Source organism: Pithys albifrons, chromosome 21, assembly GCF_047495875.1.
Source record: "Pithys albifrons albifrons isolate INPA30051 chromosome 21, PitAlb_v1, whole genome shotgun sequence".
NCBI lineage: Eukaryota > Metazoa > Chordata > Aves > Passeriformes > Thamnophilidae > Pithys > Pithys albifrons.
In genome coordinates, this window is record NC_092478.1 from 7,339,529 (window position 1) to 7,360,978 (window position 21,450).

The window sequence follows — 21,450 nt, forward strand, 5'->3', positions numbered from 1 at the left end:
AACTCTTAATCCTGCCTGAGACATTCAGGCAAGAGCCACTTAACCTCTCTGTGTCCTCTCTCCACACTAAAATGGAGATAAATTCTACTCTGCATCAGACAGATGTGTGATAAATTATCTAAGATACTGCAAAAGTATTACAAGCTGCGACTAAGAAGCTGCTTTAATGAGTAAAAAGGGCAGAATCCTACGAGTTTAACTGGGGGAAGGTGGAATTAATTTGTCCTGGCTACTAAAACTGAGCAATTAACATCACCTAGAACTAACTGGACACAGAAACAACACCAAAATCACAAAAGCAACATGCAAATCCTCACTGCCCTTGGGAGGAGGAGCAGGAACCACAACAAAAAGCCTCAAGTATTTGACTACATGAAAAGAAATTACTTCTAGTTCACGGCAAAAAAGAAAAACACCTCAGCCAAATCAAGGCGAGAAGACCACAATGTATCGACAGTGATGACAATCAAAACAGGAAACAAAGTATTGCACAAGCAGGAAGAAAAAGCCAGAGGATAAAAAGGTCAGTTCAGGTGAAGGGTCAGGGAACTCTGAGCTCATCTGCCTGAAGTGTCTCTCTCTCTCTCTAGTAGGGCTGGTACTTTCCCCCAGAAATAAAAGCATCAAAATGCCCACAATACTCTACAACACACACACAAAATGTGAATTTCCAATGTCACCACTCAGTGAAAACCAACTTGCTAAAAACCCCAAATCCCCCAGCCCTGCAGATCTCAAGCACACAAAGCAAGCAGTAATTTGCAACCATCAGCATAACACTGCATTTATTCTTTACTAAAAATAACCAAACCTGAACTCTAATAAAACAACTTGCTCATTCTTCAGAAAGCAAGAAAAAGTCCCTTGTCTCGAGCTCTTCCTCACTTCCACCTCAGGTTTTCAGAATTCTAATATTTTGATTTTTAAGTGACAATTTTAAAGGTTCAATATCAAACTCACAGGGCATATAATTCTCTAACCAGACAATTATCTTCCCTGTAATCACTTGCTCAATATTTCCCCCAGGAATCTTCATCCTAGTTATACATGGAAATTTTATTACTTTTTTCATTAGTCTTTATTGTGACTTAATGGCTGTGGTTATGAAGTTGTCAAGAACCAAAGCAATTACTAAAAAAGCTTCTAAAAGAGGTAAAATGTGCAAGTGAACATAAAGAATGTTTGGGAACAACCCCAAATAGGGACAGCAAACTGCAAAATTGCAACTGAGATAAATGAACCAGCTCTGAGTAAAAAGTCAACCTCCACACCCACACATCCCTGCCAAAAGGGAATCCACTGGGGAATATTTTGGGCAAAAACACAGTCAAAAAAATCCTGCCTCCCCTAAAGGAAAAAATTAACCCACTCTTCAGGAATCTTTCATAGCTGGAGTATCAAAAATGACACCACTGAATTTGCACCTCCCTGAAGACTTCCCAGTCTCAACATGCCATTCACAAACCCCAGGAATTTAAGGATAACACCACCAAAGTTTTGGCATTAAAAAAATGAATTATTCAAGCCAGCTGTGCTTTTTTTTCTCCTCCCATCTGTGCTTTGGGCAGCAGTGGCTCATCCTGGGGATAAAGCTCTGTCAGCCCCTCCCCAAAGCATGTCTGAGGTGTGACATCTCAGTGCAGGGAGTGGAAGAGACTCAGTCACTGCAAAAGGACCTGCCAGTTTTCTCCAAAACCAGCACTTTGCATTGATGGGACGCTGCTCATCCTCAAAGAGCTCCCTCCCAGGGGTTCCCAACCCCAGAGAATGCCAGCATTCCTGGGTCATCCCTCTGGAGCTCCAGCAGGACACACTTTCATCCCTCTGGAGCTCCAGCAGGACACACTTCCATCCCTCTGGAGCTCCAGCAGGACACACTTTCATCCCTCTGCAGCTCCAGCAGGACACACCTTCATCCCTCTGGAGCTCCAGCAGGACACACCTTCATCCCTCTGGAGCTCCAGCAGGACACACCTTCATCCCTCTGGAGCTCCAGCAGGACACACCTTCATCCCTCTGGAGCTCCAGCAGGACACACCTTCATCCCTCTGCAGCTCCAGCAGGACACACCTTCATCCCTCTGCAGCTCCAGCAGGACACACCTTCATCCCTCTGCAGCTCCAGCAGGACACACCTTCATCCCTCTGCAGCTCCAGCAGGACACACCTTCATCCCTCTGCAGCTCCAGCAGGACACACCTTCATCCCTCTGCAGCTCCAGCAGGACACACCTTCATCCCTCTGCAGCTCCAGCAGGACACACTTCCATCCCTCTGCAGCTCCAGCAGGACACACGTGGCACTGCTGGCATTATGTTGGCTGCAGGCAAAGCCCACAGCAGGAGTTTGGGGACAGCCCTCCCAGTACACCCAGTGTGGAGAGGAGCTGGGAATTAACAGCCAGGGAAATAGTAACAACGGTGTAACAATGTTTTCATGGAAATCTTACTGGCTGTATTTTCTGTCCTCGGGAATTAAAGGAATGGGATTTGATTTGCTGCCTGGCCCCACCCTGGGAGCCACAGCAAGAACCTGAACAGTCCCAGAGCTCTGCAGAGCAGCACAGGCAATGCCACCACTGGCACAAGGGCACACAGGCACAAAGCACTGCCATGTTGGGGACTACAGTAATCCCTGTGGCCAGTTAAGGAACTGGGAAACTCATTCTCAGGGATGGAACAAAGCAATTCCCAGCCCTGGATCATCACAGGAGGCCACTTCTCTCACCCATGGGCTCCTCCCGTCCTCTGCTGGGGAGGGAAAGGGGGCAAAAAAGGGGAGGGGGCAAAAGGGAGGCAAGTCTTAGGTGGTTTGACACAGAGCACGAGCCATCTTGCAGCAAGAGCACTGAAAACTGAACTCCTCTCCAAAAGACAGAAGTGTGGGCTAAAAATAACCAGGAGTTTGGGAAGCCCCAAATGACCCCTGTCTGGGATGTCCATCCTCACCTGAGTTCCCAACCTTCTCATTCCTTAATTTTCTTTCCACTACTATTTTGTTCATAGTGGTTGTGGTTGGTATGTGATTTCCCAGGGTTTAGCACTCTGTCTTTTCAGCATTTAAATTAGTATTTTGTCCTATTTAGATGAGAAGCTGAACTCTGCTCTTCTGAGCTCTCCCTCCACCAGTTTTCCTGGCAATTACTCTGCAAGTTTGTGCTGTTAGAGGTGAGCAGAGCAGCTTCTGTCACAATTCAAAAAAGCTGCTCCCACTTTATCACCACCATGAAAATCATCTAGACATTTATGCTTGTTAAGATTCACAAAATTACAATATACAACTCATTTCCAAGAAATAAACAGCCTGTTAAAATGAAAGGCAAATGCCAACTATGTAAATGCAAACACCACATAAGGACCTTGCTACAAAATAAATTGTAATACAACAAATATTTCATACTCTATCTCCCAACAGTGCCAAAGATACTAAATGGAGTTATAATAGGAATTGTTCTTTAAATAAAAAAATATAACCTGCAACTTGTGCATAGGAAGGCAGAGTTTGTATCACTTTTGGTGAGGATGAGAGGCAAGGAAGGAGGTCTAATATGGGACTGCTGGTGTAGTTTTGATCAAATACTCACTGCAGTGTTTCCCTCTGACAGCTAAAAGAGCCAACTCTAGTAAAGCACAGCACATAAATACTATGACAAGAATAATATAAGATTCAGATAATATTTATACATTGCTATATCTTAATTTCTGAAGTCGAAAGAAAAATATTACTCACTTGCAAGTCAAGTGTTCTGGCACAAACACACTCCATGCATGAATTCATATATTCATATATGAATATTCATATGGCCAGTAAAAGGCTCTGCACTTCCAGCCTTCCTATCCCCAACTCCTGGGGATGCATCTGCCTAAAATATCATCTCAAACTCACAAGCAAAGTGAACTATTTTACTGCCAGGTCACAAATTCACGCCTCCTGTTGCACTGTTAAAAACACATAACAACAACTGGCCACACAACCTGGGAAAGACTGAAAAATAACAGCAGAATCACAAAGGGAAACACAGGCCTGGAGAGTCAAGAAATAAAACAAAACTACCATGTGGTTAGTTCTGGGACCCCATTACAGGTTTGGTAGAACACCAAGAACTGAATGAGAGGTTTATTTTTTAACAGACAACAGCAAACAATTGGCATTACTATTCCCAAACTCCATTCCCACTGCTCCATCTCCTGTTAAGAGAATTCTCAATTACTCTCAGAAGATTCCTATTTAGAAGATTTACCCTAAAAGGTGCCATGCCAGTTTTGCATCACAAAATTTATGTCTGAAGATATTCAGCATTAGGTGTGTTTTATCCCTAAGGTGCTCCCCTGGGAAGAATGAAACAGCATATTGGAGTGTTGTGTTCAGTTCTGGGCCCCTCAGTGCAGGAAAGAGATTGAGGGGCTGGAGCGGGGCCAGAGAAGAGCAACGAGGCTGGAGAAGGGACTGGAGCACAAGTGCTGTGGGGAGAGGCTGAGGGAGCTGGGGGTGTTCAGCCTGGAGAAGAGGAGGCTCAGAGGTGACCTCAGCACTGTCTGGAACTGCCTGAAGGGAAGTTCTGGCCAGGTGGGGGTTGGTCTCTTCTCCCAGGCACTCAGCAATAGGACAAGGGGGCACGATGGGCTCGAGCTCTGCCAGGGGAAATTGAAGTTGGAGAGCAGAAAAATCTTCGTTGCAGAGAGAGTGCTCAGACATTGGAATGGGCTGCCCAGAGAGGGGGTGGATTCCCCATCCCTGGAGGTTTTTCAACTGAGCTTGGCCGTGGCACTGAGTGCCATGATCTGGTAAAGGGACTGGAGTTGGCCCAAGGGTTGGACTTGATGATCTCAGAGGTCTTTTCCAACCCAATCCATTCTGTGATTCTGTGATTTAGCCAGAGCCTGTGCCAGCTGCTTGGGAAGCAGTGCCCAGTCCCTGCACTGGCACTGCCCACTCACACCAAGGGGGTGGCTCCAGTGCAGGGCCCCACACAAACACACTGCCCATTGTCCCACAGACACACAAGAGGCATCAGAACAACTTCCCCCAAAGAGCTCCAGTGCCCTGAGCAGCAGCAGCAGCTGGAATCTCTCCCTGAACCCCTAAGGAGACTCACAAGATCTCCTCAAGGGCATTACAGTCTCTATTAGCAGCAGTACATTTACATAATAAATTATGAACATTTTATAGGATTCTATATTTACCAAATGTTTTACAGTCTGCTTTGTAACCTCTCCCTGTGCCACTCTGGGCTGCTGCAGATATTCAGCCTGTGTGCTGCCCTGGACTCAGGGATGTTGTGGTTCCTTCTCCTCTGACCTATCGACAGCATGATCTACTCATTATTTAAAGAGCAAGATCAGTTCTCACAAGACATTTACACCACTGTTCTTTAAACGAGGTGATTAGATTTGTTAATGGCAAAAAGATCAATTACAATTCCTGAGGAAAAGCAAAGCAGCTGCGAGATTGGAACACAGAGACCAGAAGGTTCTTCCATCAGTGTCCCACTGCCACCAACCTTCCCTGGGACCCTCTCAGAGCACAGACCACGCTGTCCCCTCTGCACCCACTGCTGGTGAGGACTGATCCTAAAACGCTGCTGCTTCAGCTATGCCAAGTGCAAACCCACTTTTTAAATGTCTACACTAAAATCCAGGATTCAACTGTATCACATCACAAGGAAAACGTGCTAAAAACCTTCTTTACAAGGCTGGGAAATTTCCAGTGCAGAGTAAGGTCTTGGTTCTGGGTAACACCTAACAGCTAGAAACAGGGATTGAAAAGAAGTGCTTCTTCAGCCCAAAATACATTCATGATGCCATATTCAAGTTCATTTTTAGAACAAATTCAATCTGCAAAACTCAAGTTCTCATAATTACTATCCCAATACTTTCAGTTCTTTTTCTCCACATCCACAGACTTATTCAATCTGGCACTTCCTGTTCTGTTTAGGGCTCTGCGTTTCTTCCACTTTTTTTTCCTTCATTCAAAGTCTCAGAATTCTACAAGAACAAATTTTGCAAACTAATGGAGTAAAATGGATCATTAAAACACTTCCAGTAACTGAAGGGAGCCTACAACAAAGCCAGAGAGGGAACTGTCGTGGAAGGACACAGAGAAATGGGTTCACACTGAAAGAGGGGAAGTTTAGGTTAAATATACAGAAGAAATCCTTCCCTGTGAGGGTGGGCAGGCCCTGGCACAGGTCGGGCAGAGAGAAGCTGTGGCTGCCCCATCCCTGGAAGTGTCCCAGGCCAGGCTGGACAGGGCTTGGAGCAACCTGGGCTGGTGGGAGGTGTCCCTGCCCATGGCAGGGGCTGGGACTGGATAATCTTGGAGGTCCCTTCCCACCCAAACCATTCCATGATTTTAACTCAGAAAATCCAACTCAATCAGCTTTGTGCTTGTACAATCCCACTGAGACAGAAACATCTACCTGTTAAAATATTTCAGCTCAGGATTTTGCTGCCAAAGCCTCTGGCACAGGACTGACCCTGAGCACTGCCATTCTCACCATACTTGAGATAAGGAACATCAACTCAAAACATAAAAAACATAAGCATGTGCTCTGTATTAAATACTTAACATGAAATTAAACTGTGAGTGGATGACAACTGAAAGACCAGCCAGCAAAAAGACAGATATAATGTGAATAAACCCACTGTTTTGGAGGAAGAATTCAAAAGGGCTTGTAATAGGTTTTATTTTTAAAGAATGAAGCACACATTTTCACACAGAATGCAATTATCTCTTATTTTGGCCTGCTGACATTGCTTCTCACAACTTGTGGGTCTAATTCAGACTCTAAGTGAAACAGCTTCAAAGGATTTAGACATACAGAAAAAAAATCCTCAAAATAAGTGTCATTCATTCCTTTTGCCTTTGTGACTGCCCAGCACTGCCTGTCCCTGTGGCTGCAGAGAACCTGGCCTGAAGGAAGCCAAACCTCTTTTTAAGGCACAGAATGTCTCAGTGACTATTTAAAACCACTCTAAAAGGCAAAGCTGAAGCATCTGACAAAGCCAGAGGTTATTTCTGCCCATCTCAGTCTGTCTGGCATCACCCACCATGAGGAAGGGGTTGGTCCTGCTGGTTCCAACAGCATCCCTGTCCCAGCACCCTGGTGTGCAGAGCACTCCACCTTAGAACCCACCTGGTTAATTAGTACCATTATTCATACCCTATTTTGCCCCAAATTCCCTCCATGGTAAACACAGTTTGCATCATTTCCGTGGGACAGGAGAGGCTTGTCCTGTGTTGTGACAGGTGGGGGTTGGTCTCTTCTCCCAGGCAACCAACAGTAGGACAAGGGGCACAGCTTGAGCTCTGCCAGGGAAGGTTTAGGTTGGATATCAGGAAGAAATTCTTAACAGAGAGACGGCTCAGGCATTGGAATGGGCTGCCCAGAGAGGGGGTGGATTCACCATCCCTGGAGGTTTTAAACTGAGACTGGATGTGGCACTGAGTGCCATGATCTGGTGATCACAGTGGGGTTGGATCAAGGCTTGGACTTGATGATCTCAGAGGTCTCTTCCAACCCAGCTGATTCTGTGATTCTGTGACAGGTTAGAAGGAGTGAGGAAAGCAGGATTTAAACAGCCTGGAGAGCAGGGCATGTCACCTGAGCTGCCACGTCACCCCACCTGTGCCAGCTGATCTCTGCAGGGCAGGCAGGGATCCAAGCAGAGATCCAGGCAGGGATCCAGGCAGGGATCCAGGCAGGGATCCAGGCAGGGATCCAGGCAGGTGACTATTTCAGTGCTTCCACCACTTTTACAGTAACTAAAGAATGCAATGGTAACTAAACCCAGGCCCTCACAAACTGCCTGATGATCCCTTGGCCAGACCTTGCTCAGCCAAGTCCTCTCTGATTCAACTCCAAATAAAGGCCTTGCAAATATTAGCGTATTTTTTTTCAAAAAAGTGATTTTGTTCAATGATTCTATTATTTAATCAAGAATCTCACATCTCTGTCTTCCAGAACTCAGGCTCACGTCAGTAACTCACTCAAATAATTAAGGGACTTTTCTTTAATTGCCACTATGATGAATGACTTAGTGGTCTACACAGATTATACCCTGCAGATTTGGGGAACCTCTACAAAAACCACGTGCAGACACATTTGGTGTTAAACCAGGATCTGAACTGGTTTATCCCCATTAAAAATCCAAAATTCAGAGGAACTTTTACCCCAGTTTAATAACCCAGCATTTAAATTAAACTTTCCAAACACATCCCCACCTACAGGGACTGCATCAGCTAAAGACAAGCCCGTAAAAACCCCCTTCCTCAGAGGTGTTAAGAATTCATCAGGTAAAAAAGAAATGCCAGGTGTTATTACACAGCTGAGCTGAAAATACTGAGGCTCCACAGACCCAGCCATCACAACCACAGGTAAGGTGTCCCTGAAGAAATCACAAAAGAAAATGTGCATTAGGATTTTGCTGCTCTTTAGGTGAGCAGGGGATTTTGATTCCAGTAAGTGCCAGCAATGATCAAGCATTCAAAGTTTTGTGAATTGGAGCCTTTCAAACTCTCAGGCAGAATCTACCTTGATGGATTTTTCTTCTACATTCATCTTTGTCCAAAGGCTTCATTGTCTCATTATGTAAACGACCTTTTCATATGAAAATTAAATGTTAAAGATGCTTTTTGTAGTTCTTCAATACTGCAAATATCACATGGACATCCACAATAATTCAGACTAAGCAGAACATAAAGAAAAAGCACCTGTTTTAAGCAATAGAACAAATGAAGAAATAACTTGGTTTTAAAAGACTTAAAAATTGAAAGTCTTAATTAGAATTAACCTCCAGAATTTTCTTTCCTATGCAGAAATTCAAACTAGGAAATCATCAGGCAAAGAAAGGCTTAAAAGGAGGCCTTTAAGAGCCCTAAAACCAACTGGGTAGTTCAGGTTTACGTCAGTCTTTGAAATAACTGAAGTCAGTGGACAGAAACAATTCCAGTATTTGAAAACACAGCACTTATTCTATCCCTCCTCTGTTGGTTTTCTGTGTGCTCACTGTTTTTGGAATTTCTTCTTGGACCAAAAAAAGAGCAGGATTTTTTTAATTACTTAATAACAAACTCATAGCAGGATTATTTTAATAATAATTAATAAATAAGTCTACTCCTTCCTGCCATGGTGTCAGGAGCCAGAAAGCCTCTGACTGTTACAAGTCAAGTAAACAGGATCCAAAGTAGACCCCTCTTATTTTCTTTCTTTCACATTTTGTTAGAGAAGCTTCATCTTGTTCTGAAAGACTTCCTAGTTTCTATTTGTGTCATTTTTGTTTGGTTTTTTTTTCTCTGCCAGGTGGATTCAGAACAACATCAAAACAAGGCTTCAGAAAATTCAAGGTGAACAGAAATACTCCACAGAATCTATCAGGTTGGAAAGCATCTCAGGAGGTCACTTAGTTCAACCCTGTGCTTGAAACTGGGTCAACACTGAACTCAAACCAGCTTTGTCCAGGCAGAGCTTGAAAACCTCCAAGGATGAAAGTTCAACAACTTTCTCTGGGCTTGTATATTTAAAAAAAAATAGCCTGGTGTTAGAGGAGGAAAAAACAGACACTGATTAGAAAGAAGTGCCCATGAAAATAACTGATCTCAGTGATTAAAACACAAGAAATAAAGCAGAACAAGCTCAGTTGGTCTATGAGATACACAGGCACATAATCCATAAACCAAATAAATGTTGTCAGGATTGAGTTTTAGTCTATATCAAGCTAAGAAAATACATTAGGTATAGAACAGCCCAACAGTGGTGCTTTCATGTATATTAAGATGTTTAACACTCCATAGGAGGATTTGTTCAGCTCACCCTTTAACCTCCAGCCCCATTCCCTCCCCTTTGGCAGCTCTGCTGACACCTTTAATTGGAATCTCTAACAGCTGACATGACAAAATGCAGCTGATACTCAGACTATGAGTATTCAGAGAAGTGATTCACCTGTGCAGTGAGAAACCAGAGCATTCCCAACATTTACTGAATCATATTCCCAGTTTTAAGAGGGTTTTTTCTTTTAAGATGTTTGACTTTTTTTTATTTATCAAATGCCTACACTCATAAATGCTCTTTTCTCAGACTTGCATCTCTCTGTGCACATCCAGCATTGAGCACTCACCATGCTTGGGAACCACCTAAGAATTACTAAAAATCTACTGAAAGGTATGAAATCAGCTCCCAGAGAGCCACAGCACTCCCAGGAGCATAAGCAGAGGCAACATTTTCCCCTAATTCCTACGTTTGCAACTGGTGTTTCATAAAGAACATCTACAGACCACAGAAGGCAGCTCAGGAAAGGAAACTCAGTTGACTCCACTGTACAAATGTTCCTCATTTCCAATAGGAAAGGACTTGGGTAGTTCTAAGTGAGAGGCTGAAAACCCCCGAGGACACTTCTCTAAACTTGGCACATGACATAAAAGAAGAGAAAGTTGCTTAAAGTTGGCAGATGAAGAACCACAGATTAAAAAACCCTCTTTGTTCCAAGAGATCAAGAGCAGCCCTGGGGAGAAGGACTTGGGGGTGCTGGTGAGGGAGAAGCTGGACATGCCCAGCCCAGAAGCCCCCGTGCCCTGGGCTGGCCCCCAGCATGGGCAGCAGGACAGGGGGGGATCTGCCCCTCTGCCCCACCAGGTGGGACCCCCTGCAGAGCTGCCCCAGCCCTGAGGGACAGCACAGGAACACGTGGAGCTGTTGGAGCAAGTCCAGAGGAGGCACCAAGTTGATTAGAGGGCTGGAGCAGCTCTGCTACAAGGAAAGGCTGGGAGAGCTGGGAATGCTCAGCCTGGAGAAGAGAAGCTTTGGGGTGACCCAATTGTGGCCTTGCAGTGCCTGAAAGAGCCAACAAGAAAGATGGAGAGAGACTATTAACAGAGGCCTGGAGTGACAGGACAAGGGGATGGCTTCAATCTGAGAGGGTAGTTTTAGATTAGATATTAGGAAGGAATCCTTCCCTGTGAAGGTGGGCAGGCCCTGGCACAGGTGCCCAGAGAAGCTGTGGCTGCCCCATCCCTGAAAGTGTCCAAGGCCAGATTGGACAGGGCTTGGAGCAACCTGGGATAGTGGAAGGTGCTCCTGCCCATGGCAGGGGGTGGGACTGGATGGACTTTAAGGTCCCTTCCCACCCAAACCATTCTGTGGTTCAGTGAACAGCAGCCTCTTTTCATTAGTTTGTGGAAGTTTAAGCAGAGTCCCCAAGTGACTCCTGCCTTGCAGGACATGTTCAGCAGAGACTACACTGAGGTACCCTCCCAAAACAAGCATCACAACTGAATGCCAAAGTTGTGAAATAATTACTGCTCTGTGAATTTGAGTGGCTACTTGCAGCTCTGCAGCTTTATAAACAGGAAGTGCAAAGCTGTGCATTCATACCTGCTTTCATCATCTGACAGAGCCCCAGAGCCATCACACAGTGGCTGACAGAACAAGCCTGGCTGTATAATCTAGACTGTCTCCACAGTGGCTCCTATTCATTCTGATTGCTGGAAAAAAGGCTAAGAGAGATCCAGGCATTTTCATCACATGCCTCTGAAACACAGAGCAGAAAGACACAGGTTTATACCCCTAAAAACCAACACATTCTGAAGAACCCTCACCTCCCTGGAATGTTCATGCACTTTTTTTCAGATATGAGAGAAAATAAAGCAGAACAGTTTCCTTCTTGGAATACAGAAAGAAGAGAATAAACCACCAAAATGGTTCCCTGATCATTTTTCCTAAAAACACAACCGGGATTTAAGAAGTTAATTTTATAATGTGGAGTAATAAAATACCATTTTCTATGGGCTCAAGGGCTGAGTCCATGGATTTTGTCACCACACTGAGATGGACACCCTCAAATAGATGATTATATATTTGCACAAGTTTTCCATCATCCCTCTGTCAGATTTATTACATCTGCACGCTTGAGGCTGTTAATGATCAGACACCAGATATATTTGCCTTGATTTAAATAAAACAAATGTAGCTATTTTTCAAATTCAATCAAGACACAAAAGGTCATTAACAAGATTTATCCTCTGCCCATCACACAACATTAGTCACACACACTAAAACCAACCTTCTTGTGAATTAAAGTGGGTTTTCATCGCTTTGACGGGCTTGGAGTTCTCCAACTGGTACCATTTTTAGAGATACCCAAACAGGAAAGAAAACTGCCTTCAAAAATCACTATTTCCTGAGCTCTCCAGAGGCAAAACCTGTGCAATTGATACACCTGCCAGTTTTGCCTCACTGTTAGCTGGCATTCTACATTTCTGAACAACGGCACTATTTTTGTGCTTTCTTTTTGCTCTTTTTCTCAGAGATCACTGCACAAAAAACCCAACACAATGCCATGCATTTACCAGCAGCCCCTGGTTTCCCCAAACTCCACACTCCCTGACCACACTGGTGCTGTGGCAGTTCCCTTTCTGCCACCTGAAACAAAAATTGTGCCTTGCTTTAAGCAGAAGGAAAACTGTGCCTTCCCCTCTGGCCCAAATCTGACAGATCCCTGATTATTCACTGCCATTTCCTCTGTTTCAGTGGTTACCTGACTCACTATTTGGTGTAGATAAGCTGGAAATAGCCTGAGTTAGACCAGCTCTAAACAGCATTCACAGAAACTTTGCCTACAGATTCTACAGTTTCATAATTTTCAAGTGTCTTCACGGATTTCTGCTCAGTCTGTGATTATCCTCTGGAAGTTACTGAAGCAGAACATGTTAACACTCACTGGGAAAGACAGTCCTGAGGGATCTGAGCTGAACTGGCCACCACCACGGAGCCATCTCCTTCCTGGACAATTCTTATTCAAATATTCTACAGACAGCTCAGTACAGTGCAGGAGCTGCTGGGATAATACAGCAGTAATAAAACACAAGGCAATAGCACTGGAGATAATACAATAGACATAAAAGGTTCTTCCTTTTATAAAGTCTTAGTGGCCCAATGACAGCACTTTAAGGAACTGGATGACAAGGCTGGGAGCAGAATAACTACAAGATAAAGCATATTTTAGAGCACCATCTCCTTGGCTTAAGGCAAGGCCTAACACTGGGCAAGTCTCAGGGGTGAGCACCCAGCCATCCTGATGGACAGAGTGGAGGAGAGCAGTGGGAAATCAGAGGCACACCTTGGAAAAGGCACCAAACCAAAAGAGGACCCTGACTGACCTGCAGCACTGCCCAAGGAAAACTGCTATTGGAGCTCAGGACTAACAAAAAAGCAACAAACTCAACAGCCACAGAATCAGTTTGTGCCATCACGAACTCAGTTTGATACAATAACCAACAATTTTATGCTCAGTTTGGAACCAAAGGCTTCTTACTTCACCTCCCATGACCTGCCTGTCAAGTTCACCTCCCCACAAAATCCATCTCCAGGAGGGGCTCTGCAGATCCAGCTCTCCCCACAGTGACAGATCCCACACCTTTCCCACAGCAACACCCAAAGCAGTGCCTGTGGCTACTAAAAATAAGACGACCACAACTGGCAAAATTCATAAAAAGCAGTGTCTGAAATAGCATCCCTTCCTTTCCCCTCCCAAACTGCACAGCCAGACCCAGAGCCTGGGGACACCAATGTGGCTCTGTGTGACCCGCACTGGGGGGCACAGGATGATGGGTCACCCACAGCACAGCACAGCCAGCTGTGCCAGCCAGGGCAGGGCAATAACACAGCAGTCCTGCCTCATGTTCGAGGTGGAAAAGGCCAATAACACCAGCCTGCTCCCACAATTTCCTCTCCTCCAACTGAAGTTGCATTTTAGCTACAGTTATTTATGTTGTGAGCGTTTAACCACAACACCTCTGCTCACCTTTGGCTACTCCCAACATGCAACTGCAATAAATACAACTGCAGCCATTCAGAGTTTCAAAGAGGGCCTTGCTTTCTGAAGCAGCATTCATGCAGATATTCTGAACAACTGAAATTAAAACCAGTGTCTCCAAAATATGATCACAACTCTCTGAATGATTACCACAAGTATAGTTAACCACTACAGATTACACATGAAGAATTCAGCTGAAAACCTGTACAGTACCACCTAATACAAAACTTTCTCAGCGTTTAACAACCAGACAACCATGTCAGAGAAGGCAGATCTAATCAGAGAGAAATGTATTTGGCTTTCTTTTATTAATGTTTGTGTTTATCCATTATCTCTGTTTGTGTCCACAGAAATGCCCCAAGTACCAGCACCGTTCTGTGCAAGTAAGAATGGTCTAACAAATAATGTTTTGATAACTAGCCTGTTTTATACATACAATGATTCACTGGTTAAGTAAACAACATAGTTATTTAGCAAAACATCAATTTATAATAGAGTGCCTAAAACAACCTTTCTGTTCTCCTACAGAAAAACAGTATTAAATGTCTCATATAGAGAAGAATAACATGAAAAAACCAACAACAAAGGAAAATATTATATTCACTGCAGAGAAATAATTTTAAATAACTTTTTAAGAGATCAATCTTATTAATTATGCAACATCCAGACCAACTTAGACTTTGAAGCATTTAAATCTAATGTTAAAATTCAAACCACTAATTTTTTCTTATTTATGAAGTTTAGAATACACATTTTGAGCAAATGAATGTCTTTTCCACTACAGAGCTTATTTTAAACACTTCCTGGTATATTCAACTTCACACCTCACCAAGCTGCATTTGTGACTCCAGCTCCTCTAAAAATACGTGCAGCAAAGCTTTTAAAGACTTTCTATACTTTCACTAGCAGTGGAATTCTTCAGGGCTGTTAAAATCTGTAACACAGGTGAGTTTGAACCACATGTTTGTTTCTTCTCCTTGACAGTACCTTGCTCCATTTCCTACTGACATGGCATTTGTCAGAGGCTCCACCAAAAAAATTAGAAAATATTTAACAAAAACCTCCTTTCACATCAGTTTGTTTCTCTTTCAATGAACACTCAGCGGTTCCACCCAGTTCTCCCTTATCACTCCTGACATGCCTCTCACATTCAGGCAGCAACAAAAAGGGCGGCCATAGAGTGGCCTGAGCTGCTGAATTTTATCAGTGTTCCCGTATCAAACAGGTGAGCTGCTCTACCTGCACCACGAACACACAGCAGGGCAACAGCTACAACCCCCTGTCCTGCCCGCAAACCATTCACTGCTGAGAATTCCTGTCCCTCTTTGTCCTTGGCTATCCCTGCAGCCCGAGGAGTGCCCGGGTGTAGCTGCGGCCGCCTCGGAGCCCCGCACTGCGAGCATTCACCGCCCGGCTTGTTTATGTCCTCCCTTCGCTGGTTCCTCTTTAATTCCCCAGGAGGGCTCTGGAGAGGGACTGAAGCAGCGACAGCGATCCCAAACCACGCGCGGCACATCCACATCCACCTCCCACCCAGCGGATGCGCGACCCGCGGGCACGGGGGGAGGAAACACGGGAGCGGCGGCGATGGGAGGGCCGGGAGCGGCCAGGGCTGGCACACCGGGAGGGCAGTGCTGGCACACCGGGAGCGGCCAGGGCTGGCACACCGGGAGCGGCCAGGGCTGGCACACCGGGAGCTGGCACACCGGGAGCGGCCAGGGCTGGCACACCGGGAGCTGGCACACCGGGAGCGGCCAGGGCTGGCACACCGGGAGCTGGCACACCGGGAGCGGCCAGGGCTGGCACACCGGGAGCTGGCACACCGGGAGGGCAGTGCTGCCACACCGAGAGCTGGCACACCGGGAGCGGCCAGAGCTGACACACCGAGTGCTGGCACACCGGGAGCGGCCAGAGCTGACACACCGAGTGCTGGCACACCGGGGGCGGCCAGGCCTGTCACTCCGGGAGGGAGGGCAGCACTGCCAGATGTACCCAGGGCAGAGCCGGCGGAGCGGCGGCCAAAGGCCGGGCCGAGGGCAGAGGGGACGAAGCCGGCGGAGGGGAAAGGAGAGGAGGGGAGGCTTGGGGGGCCTTCCGCGGCCGCGTTAGACAGCGCAGAGACAGATAAACACATAGATGGCCGGATAAATAAATAAACGACGGGCTGGGGGGAGAAAGGGGCGGGGAAGCAGCGCCCGAGCGGCGCAAGTGTCTCCGCGCTGGGTCCGTCACGGAGGGGCCGCCTCACCGCCCGCTGCCGGGGGGGACACCCACCCTCTCTGCCTCCCTCCCTGCCGCCTGCTCCCCGCGCTGCCTCACCCCTCCGCAGCGCCTCGTCGTAGCCGAGAAAGCCGATGCGGGACTCCTTGGCGCCCATGGTGCCGCTCAGTCCATGGCCGCGGCGGCGGCGCCCGGCGGAGCCGCTACCGACGGGCGGGCGGGGGGGGCGGAGGCGGGGCCGCGCGGGGGGAGCGGGGGCAGGATGAGGGTGAGGATGAGGAGGGCGATGCTGAGGAGGAGGACGAGGAAGAGGCGGCCGCGCTCCCGCCCCGCCGCCGCAGCCTCCATGCCGCGGTCACGTGGCCCGGGGAGCTTTGGGAAGGGGGGGGGGGGGGGGGGGGGGCGGACGCGGACGGCAGCGCGCGCGCCGCGTCACGTGACGGAGGGGCGGGGCCGCCATTGGTGGGGAAGCACCGCCCGCCAAAACGCGCCGGCGCGCGCCACCCCCCCCACCCCGACATGGCCCCTCAGCCCTCAGGGGCGGCCCCGGCGGGCGCTGAGCGGCCTTTGGGAGCCCGAGCGGCCGCAGAGGAAGGACCTGCCAGCAGGAAGGGTTGCTGGCGCTGTCCTGGCGCACGGGCACTTCGAAACCCGGCGCTTGCGAAAGTGTCGTGGGTTCCCGTAAATGCGCGCCTGTGAGAAGGGAAAGGCTGCGGTGCAACGGGGCGCAGGGCGGAGCTGCCTCAGGCCGCTGGTGAGGATGAGGGTCCGGCTCTTCATCCCTCATCAAAGCTCAGAGCGATCTGGAACCTCAGCCCCTCCAAACCTTCACAGCGAACTGGACCCTCGGCCTGCTCAAATCTCGCAGAGGATCAGCCCCTCAAAGCGCACAGGGAACTGAATATTCATCCCCCTCACACCGCGCAGGGGAACAGCCCCTCATCCCCCTCAGACCCCACAGGGATCAGCCCTTCATCCCCCTCAAACCCCACAGGGATCAGCCCCTCATCCCCCCCAAACCCCACAGGAATCAGCCCTTCATCCCCCTCAGACCCCACAGGGATCAGCCCTTCATCCCCCTCAGACCCCACAGGGATCAGCCCTTCATCCCCCTCAGACCCCACAGGGATCAGCCCTTCATCCCCCTCAGACCCCACAGGGATCAGCCCTTCATCCCCCTCAGACCCCACAGGGATCAGCCCTTCATCCCCCTCAGACCCCACAGGGATCAGCCCTTCATCCCCCTCAGACCCCACAGGGATCAGCCCTTCATCCCCCTCAGACCCCACAGGGATCAGCCCTTCATCCCCCTCAAGCCCCACAGGGGATGGTGTTTCTCCTCCAAAAGCCCCCAAGGAGCAGGGCTGCAACCACGGGGTGACAGTGGGAAGTTCCTGTTCCATTCAAATGCCCTTTCACTGAAACAGAAACACGGGCTGAATTGTAAAAGGATCGGAGCCACCTCTGCCCTTTGCTGTTCTCCAGCGTGTTTGCTTTCAGCATTCAGCCCAGCGCTGCCACAGAATGGGAGGATTTCCCAAATGGCTCTGTTACAACACCGAGCCCGGTAACCTACCCTGGGTCACTCCTGAGCACAAAATAAGGAGTCTGAAAGAAAACACTGATTTCCAAGGGCAGCTTGTTCCAAGGATTGTTCCTGCGCTGAAACAAAGCCTGTGAAAACACCAGTTGCGAGTCATTCCCTCAGTTACTGTTTCCACAGGGAATGATGTGGCCACATCAGAGCTGTGGAAAGGTCACGCCAAAGGTGCTTTCTCGCTGATGTAAGTTCATGCGTAGGTATTTTTATAGCAAACATTCCAAGCAAATTTCATATCTGATATGCACGGCCAGGAATGCTGCTTACAGAGACGGGGCCAAATTTCCCCTCATGTGACCCCAGTGCAAAGACACAACAAATGAAATAAGCTTCTTAAAACCTCCCTAGGGTTTTCTTTTTTTTTTCCTGCTATCATCTGAATTGTTTATTATCTTAGACTGTGACATATTCAAGCAAAAAATCTCCTACAAGGGACCTTTTGGCTCTGGAATACAGACTATGAGGGTGAGAGGGAGAAGGTTAAATGATTTTTAAAAATATAAATTAAATTGTTGGAAATATATTTCACTTACCAGCCACTTGTTACATATTTATCATTTAAAGAGTAAAGGTAGCATAGGAATAAGATGAGTTAAGCTCTCTTGAAATATATATCCTCTTATTTCTACGCTACCTTTACACATCTCCTTTGAATATAGTGCCTCACCAAGCAGCTTTCAATTTAGATACAATATAAACTCTTTAAAATATTTGAGAGGATGAATTCAACAAACATGGCAACCTGTCAATCAAAAGTGTAAGTTGGCAATGCCAGAAACAGCTGAAGTCTGTTTTATCTTGTGATTAAGTGCAGTATTCCAGCCCCCAAGGGTGGCATTCCTTGTGCCACACACCATTTGTGATGGATCACTTTCCAAAAGTACTGACTTGCAGCTGAGGAGCCGTGGATTAATCCCTGACTCCACTGTGGCATTCCCGTGTGACCTGACATGTGGGGATGATCTTTTCATGTTTTGGTTTCTCTGAGTTCCAGGGATAACGATGCAGAGTCGCCTTTGGCTTGGAGCACTCCCAGGTCTGTTTCACAGTGACGGAACCAGCCAGGACAGCTCTGGCTGAAGCTGCTGCAGCCATTGCAGTTTAACTGTCCTGCATCTACTCCAACGCTGCAACATGGGGGAACACCCAACATCCCTTTCTCTGTGTGTACAGAAACCCATCCACCTCTTTTCAGCTTTCAAAAAACCTCAACAAACTCACCTTTCCTAGTTGCTCTTCTCTAAAGTGCATCACTCCCCCAGTTTCTTAGCAAATTCCCTTTAGGCCAGTTTCAGCTCCCCTTTTCAGTATGGATAACCAGAATTTTGTTCCATTTTCAGCTGAGACCCCACCAGCACTTCACAAAATTATTTCCATTTTTATCTGTTGTGTTCTGACAGGACCTCTATCTGTAGCATGAACAAGCCTTGCTGTCAGGCAGCAGAGATTATTAGGCAGTATTTGGGTTTTAATGACACCTGGTTCACTTGCTAGACCATGAAAAAAATTAATGTCTAAAATTATAATCACAAATCAGATCCTGCCACCAGCTTAAAGTCACAAACAGCTGACTTGGTACAAAGGAGGAAGCAGAACCCTGTAGTGAGCAATTCCTTCCTCTAGAGGAAGAAAAAGGGATTGATGGTTCATAATAATGGTTAACACTTCATATTAAAAAAAATAAGCTCTTTCTGAAATACTTTAAAACTATGCATTACCTTAAAAGCTTGCTGCTTTTCATAGTTTCTGAGACTTAACCCGAATTTTTGGATAACATTTTAAAAAATCCCAACCAAAGTGACATCTCTCATGTCCCAGAGATACAAACAATGTCTAACAAACAGTAGAATTCTGCTTGAGGAGTACTTTAAAATAATTTTTTCATCCATTGCATGCACCGTGGCTTGCACCAAATTTAATAACAAGGATATTCCAGAGTGGAAAGTCAGGCTGGAGCTCCCCTGGCAGTGTCTTTGTTCAGATTAAATTAAGCATGTTCTCAAAGGCACTGAAGCAGGAACCCAGAGATAAGGCTGCCTGTGCTAACCATGGATTAGATCTGGCAGTAACTTTTTAATGAAGCCTTATTGGGAAGCACAAGATTATAGATGTTGTTACTATTTAAATGCCATGTCAAAGGTAAATCAAATTAAGGTAGACTGAGTTTAGACTTGTATTAGATGAACTGAGCTCCTCTTTCAGGTAGAGAAGTGCTATATATGCAAATCGAACTGGCTGCATGTCCTTTGGATTGCTGGGATTTATTTAAATTTTCTCTAATCACAAATTAATTCATGAGCATTTATCAAATATCTTGAAGTGTCTTTGCAGCACTGTCAGGTATCTGTGACAAAGCAGGTATTCCCTGCTGCCCAGGAGCCTTCTTGGCACAGCAGCTGTTGGTCACTGGGCGTGGGCTGCAGTCCACAAGAACACCAGGAACAGGGAAGGATCCAGCTGAGGCTGGAGCAGGCACCTGCCAAGGAGGAGGTGTCTGGAGTCACAGCAAAAAGGCCTGAGCTCAAAAGAGAGGAGTGGAACTGCTGCAGTGACTCAGAAAGAGTTCTGAGAAGAGCAGTATAAGGCTCTGGGATTTCCTGATTAGTATCTACTAAAAACAGAAGCCAAGAAGGCAACTTTGAGGCCCTGATGTGTTATTGGCTTCTAAATCTGTGCCTCTCTTTCCCCAGTATCTCTCTCCCACCCCAGGACATGATTAATCTTTTAAGGACTGTGCTTGGAACTGGACGAACACCAGACAACTGTTACCAATTCCTGCTTCACAGACAGCCCTGACAGAAGTGCAGCAGAGCACATCCCAAATGTTTGAGAAGAGCAGAAGGTGGGAGACAGAGCACTCAGTCACTGCAGGCCTACAGTGTTCTGAGCTAAATGGTTTCATAGCTCTCTAATTACAATGAACTCATGAATGAGAGAAATATCCCAAATCATTTTCTGCCCATCTGATTCTGATGTTTTCAGAGGGAGAAGGGAAACACAAAACACTTCCTCAAAGAACAACAGCACTACATTTGCAAACTGAAACTTCTATCCCATTCCACATTCTCTAGAAAACAAGTGGTTTAGAGTGTAGCAGAAGGTGACATTTGTTACAGATTTATATGAACTAGAGGGGGAAAAAAAAGGGAACAGATTCTTACCAGGACCCTTCTATTGTCATACAAGCTGTACTCCCACACTATTGCCAACATGGACTTTGTAGCAGAATACTGCAAGGGAAAATTAAAAATTTAATTTATTTTTTTAAATTAGATTACATTGAATTTAAAAAAAAATAAGAAAACAAAGGTAATAATTCTAGAATCCAGTTTTAATAAGCTCATTATAACTAGCAGCAGATAAGAAAATGAAGTCTTAACATGTTCTTCTTTCTCAGGAAGCACCACCCAATTTTTAATAAAATTTGTGTTTACTTTTTAGCCACAAATACTCAAACAGTATTTCTGCAAATGCAGCAATCAGCTTCCTTGATGAAGGGGTGTGCTAAGGGATGTGTTGAAGGCAGTGCTCACCAGGGCTGCAGCGTGGCGTAGTCAGGGGACTCTCAGAGTGAGATGATTGGGACTTTTCCCCTCCTTTTCAGTAGGAGGACATTTCTCTTTTCACACCTGCCCTAGAGATCTCTCACAGCTCAAGCAGTTGCTCATCCCCACCCACCCTGACACATCTGCCTCTGCCCCACAGCCAGGCCTTCACCTGGCATCATCCCCTGCTACTTCCTGGCAGCAGCAGACACCTCATCCCCTCCTTCTTCCTGATGAGTTACAGGCAGGGCGGGGAGGCAGGAGAGAACAGCCTGTCCC

The 21,450-nt window shown here is 46.6% G+C and overlaps 1 protein-coding gene across 4 annotated transcripts in view; it reads right to left on the reverse strand.

Moving 5' to 3' along the window:
- Positions 1-21,450, reverse strand: part of USP32 (ubiquitin specific peptidase 32) — a 79,475-nt gene that overhangs the window by 54,100 nt on the left and 3,925 nt on the right. For 3 of the 4 annotated variants that reach the window (XM_071574947.1, XM_071574945.1, XM_071574944.1), the window contains exon 1: positions 16,126-16,380. In XM_071574947.1, coding sequence (XP_071431048.1) covers positions 16,126-16,183 — 58 coding nt within the window. In that variant the 5' untranslated portion in view covers positions 16,184-16,380. Of the gene's footprint in view, positions 1-16,125; positions 16,381-20,787; positions 20,857-21,450 lie in introns of those variants that run through there. The other variant, XM_071574946.1, reaches the window with a different exon arrangement.